At 41.9% G+C, this 6,781-nt stretch overlaps 1 protein-coding gene across 4 annotated transcripts in view; it reads right to left on the bottom strand.

Annotated features, from left to right (window-relative positions):
* The window catches only part of fhod3a (formin homology 2 domain containing 3a), a 33,975-nt gene that overhangs the window by 17,164 nt on the left and 10,030 nt on the right, over window positions 1-6,781 (bottom strand). For 3 of the 4 annotated variants that reach the window (XM_025065155.1, XM_017041185.2, XM_017041186.2), the window contains exons 1-2: window positions 6,721-6,743; window positions 5,312-5,379 (exon numbers count right to left, since the gene is read on the bottom strand). In XM_025065155.1, coding sequence (XP_024920923.1) covers window positions 5,312-5,379; window positions 6,721-6,725 — 73 coding nt within the window. In that variant the 5' untranslated portion in view covers window positions 6,726-6,743. Of the gene's footprint in view, window positions 1-5,311; window positions 5,380-6,720; window positions 6,773-6,781 lie in introns of those variants that run through there. The other variant, XM_025065156.1, reaches the window with a different exon arrangement.

Raw genomic sequence — 6,781 nt, 5'->3', positions numbered from 1 at the left:
AGACAAACAGAGAAGAAGAGAATAAAGACCGGCAGAGGTCAAAGTGACCAGAGAGGATATCGGAGGACGTGCCGCTGCTGAGTGGATTAGCTGAGTGAATTTTAGCCCTGACTCACACCTAATGTTATAATCCACCATTGTTGGCTGTATGTGTGTGTGTTCTAGCTAAGACGGAATTTTAAAAGCTAAATATCCAAATGTGCCTGATTTTTTTCCGGGGACTATGGGTAAAAGTCAAAAGTGCAATCATTTTCTCTATCCTGTCTGTCTTCACCTGTAGGTCAGCAGACCACAAAAACTATGACATAACTTGTGCAGCAACTTGCCAGATGCTGCTGCTGCTGCTCAGTCAGTCGGTCGGTCGGTCGGTCTGGCATGTGCATTTCCTCCACGCGTTGTTTTTCCCTTGTGTTTCCTTCCCTAAGTGATTTACCATTTCCCTGGAAATACTCCCTCTCCGCACATTCCCTAAACCCATCCTCTCCAAAAGTCCTGGCTGAGTAAGACGCCAAGTGTGCAAATTCTCCAGTGTCCATCCTGGATGTTTAGCTGCTGCTGCTGCTGCTTGTAATGTTTTATTGCGTTATGTAATAGTTTGAAGATGATTTAAACAGACCAGCCAGAGGTTCGCACCGGCGAGTTCAGATGCCCATATGAACGAGTGACTCTGTCACACACACACACACACACACTAGTGATACTGGAAAAAAAATCCGAAACCAAGATTGCCAAACACAGCAAAAAGTGGAAACTCGGGAAAACCCTGCCACATCAACAGAAAGTTCAACACTGTGACAAATACACAGGAGATACTGCAGCGCTACAGTACGGAAATACTGCAACAGGTACACTGATGCCCAGTGGTACCTGAAGGCATCACGGAGGGTACACCGACATTTTTATTTTATTTTTTTTAATTCAAGTTAATAAATAAATTATTTTATAGTGGATACATTTAAATTATTTCCCTTTCTTTTTGCTCGTTTTTTTTTAGTTTAACAGCACAACGTGTTTTATTACGTAACATAAAAACAATGTCGTAAAAGACGAAAGTGGAGCTGTTAAAAATGCACCTTCAGTGAGTCAACATTTTTATGAGATAACTTTAAAAAGCGCCTTTTTACATTAGTTTAGGTTTCGTTATTAAGGTGTTAATAATAACAACGGCATCATCTGATGCTAACCGGTACACGAGGGTGACAGAAAGTTATTTACAGCGGAGACCCCCGTGAAGACCTCCACCTCGGGGGAAACAGAGAAGAACTACAGACTTGTTATTCCACCAAATCTTCTGTTCCTCACCTCCATCCCTGATGCCTCATCAGATTCTCTCTGAATCTGCCACAGCGATGACTGAGAGCGTTACTCTTTTTTTCTGAGAGCGCGATGAGGTCGAACTCTCTCCAATAACTTATACTTTTGATTTTTGGATGTATTAGCATGAACCTAGCCATGGTAAGATATGAATTAGAGGAACTATTAAAAAGGGCAACACGTGAAAATTAGCAGCAACTTCAGCAACTTAGCACAACCCAGAGCCACAGGTGCCTATGAAAACAAAGTGTTGTGAACATTTAGTGAAGCTAAACAGGGTAAATATAGACTTAGAGGGCAAGACCAGGACAAGAAAGACACTCAATCAACAGGAGCCGTCCATGTTTAAAGGAGGGAACGCTTTAAAGACAAAGACACGGAAATAAAAAAACAAAACATAAAAGATTTTAACTACCATTAAAGGTAGTTGAAGAACAACAGCGACCAACTTTTATTTTAAATCATTTGTTAGACTAGACAATTCAGGCGACCCATTCCAATTCCAGGAGAACCCATATGGGGTCCTGCCCCCAAGTTTGAAAAACACTTGCATAAACACTGCAGCGCACCGTGTCGGCAAACAGCCCCTAAAAAAAAAAAGAGTTTTATGAGTGCGCAGAGAGTCTGATACAGATGTTGGAGCGCGCCGCACGGCCCCCGCTGTGAGCTTTATCTGTCCGTCACACACCACCGCCATCAGCACGACCTTATCTCCGACACCGGTGCGACATCGGTGCAATAAATTGTGGCTCGAAGCAGCTGCAGCCATTTTGTGTCTATATCACGCTGTGGCCAGGCTGTAGTTAAAGTGCCAGGGCACCCCTGTGGGCAGCAAAACGTCCAGAAGTGACTTTGTGAGCGGAGACCACCCTCTCAGAGAGTAAGCTGATATTTACAGGTATTTGTCTTTTGGCTGGACGTGCGTCAAAAAGTCTCTTCACGGTGCATAAATTTATGTATTGTACTTTTCTGTTTGGTACGGTTGGATGGAGGAGAGGGGGAGTGAGGGATTCGGGGCTGGGGGGCTGTATATATATGTGGAAATTTGAATCATGTGCTCAAAGTTGAAGATAAACATTGAAGACAGACAGGCGGCCAAGAAACAGGAAGCAAACAGAAAGAGAGCTCCTCATCGAGATTTCGCAACGTAAATGACAACCAGATAAATCCGAGACAGTCAACCTTCACCTAATCTCATCCCTTAGCCTGTGGCTATCCACTACTGCAGTATACTGCAGTGGGTGGTAAAAAATACTGCAGTGAAACAAACAAACAAACCAAAAAAAACCCCAAAAATAAATCAAATCCAAAAACCTCATATCCAACAGGATTTAAACCAGACGTGAGCTCTTTTCCTCTGCACTCTTGTTTTTATGTGTCATTGACAGGCTGGTGTCAAGTTGTCTCACTCCAGTTTGTTTTCCTCAATTAAAAGGAGCTCAAAGAATAAAAAAATTGCTGTTTAATTTCTTTTTTTTCTATATATACACAAAGAAAAATTATCTTATCTTTAAGGCATTAGCTGAGACTATTTCAGAAAAAAAATAGCTATAACTAGAGACAGGTCATGACCTCAGAGAATTAATTAACCAAAATAACAACCAGTCATTATGAGGATATAGCAGCGATACCTTTAATGCAGTGGTTTTTTTTTTGGGGGGAATTATATTTTAAAAGTCACAAACCTTTGCGACCCAAGTCAATAGACATTATTCGTAAACTCCTGGGCAACAAGATGCAAGACGACCCAAAAAAAAAGCTCTTGCGACCCAGTCTTTGGAAACAATGCACTGTGATTACTACAAAGCTCTGCATAATAATCTACAAAATGGCCATTGTTTATATCTTAGTCATTACACAGCTCTGGAGCACAAACACAAAACTCCAATGTCTTTTGGTTCTGTGAAGAAGAACACACCTGAGAGGTGGCCTTCACTAACGCTAACTGTTCCTCACAGTTTTACTGTTTTGTTTTTTTTTTCTCCCCTCTTTTTTTCACACCTCTCGCTCCTGCTGACTTTCACATGTGCAGGTCTGACGCTGCGCTCACTTCCCCGACATGTTTCTGTGCTGTCAACACGTTCTAAAGATAACATGTTCTCTGTACCTCTGCAACCAGTCTGCCGTGGTCCGAGAGAGAGAGAGAGAGGGGCGGCTAAATTTAAAGCCTTAGGCAAGCGGCGATGAATGTCGCTCTGGTAACACACCTACTTTACAGAACACTTCAGGCAGAGCTCACAATATCAATGCCACGGAGAGGATGTAATCTCCCTTTTTTTTTAAATAAATATCATGGATCACCTCACAAAACGACGGACTTTATTAAAACATCACAGAGCGTCCTAATCCCAGACGGACAAACCTTTAAGAAACCTGATCTTTCTTTTAGACTTGTCAGACCAGGACAGTTTCTGTAATCTGATTAGAGATGAAACTGTTCTGAGAAATTCACAACCCCACAAACCCACAGTGCATGTGAACAAGGAAGGGACTAATTAATAATTACTTCAACATGTGAGAAGGAACAGTGTCATCAAGCTTCAAGGGAACCAAAGCAACGAGGTTACAGTCGAATCAGAGACGGGTATTAACATTAAGATCATTCATTTGACCTTAATACAATCAAGTCCCGAGGAACGCAGAGGAGACCAGGTCGATGTGTGATTAACTGATTCTTCCCTCCCTGTATTTAACCACTAATCCATCTGTTGACCGACTCCTCACGAGGCACAGATGGATCCTTCTGCAAATAATCTGCATCCTTTATTATCACAGACCTCATTCAGTAAACACTGAATGATGCGAGGGTCAAGGCAGTGAAGGATTACAGCGTGTCAAACGACTGGATGACAGAACAGCTGATTTGATCGACTTAAGCTTGCAGTGAGAGGGGGGGGTTTAATAAAAGTCAGCAGATCTCCTGAGGGAATGAGTCTTCCTGACTGTGCACTACGGGATCGTTGACATGCAATGGCACATTAATTGCAATTGCTCCCTTTCGTCAGTAGAGGGCCTGGCCGGAACTTGTTGTTGGCAGAGCTAAAACCGAACAACCGACCGCATTACTTAATGAAATCTTATCATAAAATGTGTCACTCCGCTAACCTGCCCTTGTGGAACATGAACCAAATGGATATCTTTCGATGGTAGAAAACTGAATTAAAATAATAGAATTCGAATGAATTCTGGAATATAAACTGATTCCAAAAAAGGGTTATATCTTAACCTTTGATTTTGCTACCGTTTAATATCCGTGCAACTAAAGCTAAAGCTAAGTTCGCTATCGCACAGCGTGAATGTTCTGTTTATTTGTACACTTGTAGTTGTGCTATTTGTGGCCAATAGACGGCGATATTCTGCAGAAAATCAAATGTGAAAATAGCTTGTTTGGTCAACATTTAAAAATGCACAAAAGATGACATTTAAACCCGCAAATCTTCACTTGGAAGACTAACTCTCTTACCACTAGATCAAGGACCACAACATTAAGCCACTAATTCATTATCAAAATAATAAAATTTTTCCACATAACTGGATCCAAAAAAAATCTCAAAAATAACACGTCAAACAATGACACATATGCTAAGAAAAACCTGAGGAATTGTTGTTATATTCATGTACTTTTTTTCACCTTTTCTCTAACACACACTGCTCAGGGTGACCTTTCACCTCATCATGTTCTGCACCAATCACAGGCCACTGATTTTGGGATCCAGATTTAGCCCTGCTATCACTGATGTTGAGAATGTTGACAATGCAGACAAGTCAAGGAGGTAGATAAAAGTGATAAGGGCGAGCGAGAGACAGAGACGGACGGAGAGAGAGAGAGATGGAAATTTTTGCGAAGAATTTTACAAGGAAATCCTGGTCATTTCATTGGTCATTTCTATGCTCAATTGCTCGTCAAATATGCCTTCGACTCTGGGTCGACCAAAGACCGTGTGTCCAGAGAGATAAACATGTTCATTTACATATAGTCAAATTATCAAACACTCACCAATGCAGGAGTGAACACGAACAGTAAGCTGGGTCCGTAAAATAACACTGTGCTTCTTCCCTCTGGCCCTGAGAAAAAGAGTGAAGAGAAACGGATCAAACACAATATATATATATTTTTTTACAAACAAAATGTATCCAGATATTCATCCTAAACAAACTGCTAACATGTAAATAACAAAAAAAAAATCACACTATATTTGTTATTTAGAATTGAACTAGCAGGACGTTAGGGATGTTTACTACTATTTTACTAGATGCTGGTGCTGCTTGTGTGAGAAGATATCTGATTCTCCACAAAATACTTGACATGTTGACAGCGAAGTGGAGTGCTGCCACATACAGATATGGATCTGAGCCCAGAGGACAGACGGCAGAAGTGCACAGCAGACAAAACACACACACCTGCACGGACCCTCATGTAAAGAGCGCTTATTCATACACAGCACAATTCCAACCTATGATGGTATTTTGAAACTCTTATCCACCATCTATGGCTGAGATGCTGCAAAACAAGCATTGGTTAAAATCCCTTTGTGTTTCCAAAAGAGATGTCAAAGGTCATCAATATTTCAATCGAAAGCCAAGCTGACACTAGCATTCAGTTCCTTTATGTCTCTTGAAATGCCTGCACTACAGTGTGATATTTTCTTTCGTGTCCTTCGTATCATTTGACTCCTGACTGTGCTATCCTGTCACCAGAAACTTGTTTACTGTCAACTGCGGTGATTCCCGTTCCGGCCACAGCTGGAATTTCAACACATTTTTCACTGTGTGGGAACATAAATCCCGTCAGGATAAGGGTAAGTCTAATTTCGCAGCATTGTGCTGTGTAAACGATGCACCGATAATGCGATCACTTACTTGTTTGTTACTGATGCATATCATTACTCAGGAGGGAAGAGGCTAAATTAGCTGATAAAAAATGATGGGTTTAAAGCACGGATTGTGTCGGTTAATGATTGGGTCACTGATTTTTTTTTAATCAAATACTGTGAAGACAGGGACAGATTTACTGTTGTGAGTAGTAAATCTCCATCCCTGACTCACACAGAGAGTCCCAAAAAGCCAAAAAGAGATATCTAAAGCAATTCACTGCGGTGCCGCAACAACGTGCTAACGCCGTCTCCTCCAGCATCCACAACTGTGAGATCTAGATGCTGCGCGAACCGAGCGGAATAACAAGCATCACCGAAGTACAGTGCTGCTGCTGCAGAAGGGGAGGGCACATCTGTCTCACTTTCCACAGGGATTCATACTTTCCGTGAACTCGGGCTTCCAAGAAAACCATATCCAGCAGCCTGTGTTTTCTTCTTTTGTGAATGGGGGGCGGAGGGGGGACGGAAGAAAATGGACATGTGTGCTTATTTGACAGCAGAAGCTACAGTATGCACGTGTGTCATGTCTTACCCCATGTCGTCCTGCTGACAGACGTCAAGACAGCCCTTCATTTCTGCCAGGGCAGTCCCCG

The sequence above is a fragment of the Cynoglossus semilaevis genome, chromosome 18 (genome assembly GCF_000523025.1).
Source record: "Cynoglossus semilaevis isolate Cse_v1.0 chromosome 18, Cse_v1.0, whole genome shotgun sequence".
Classification (NCBI taxonomy): Eukaryota; Metazoa; Chordata; class Actinopteri; order Pleuronectiformes; family Cynoglossidae; genus Cynoglossus; species Cynoglossus semilaevis.
Note: the sequence above shows the minus strand (reverse complement) of the source record. Positions and strands in the feature narration are given on the sequence as shown.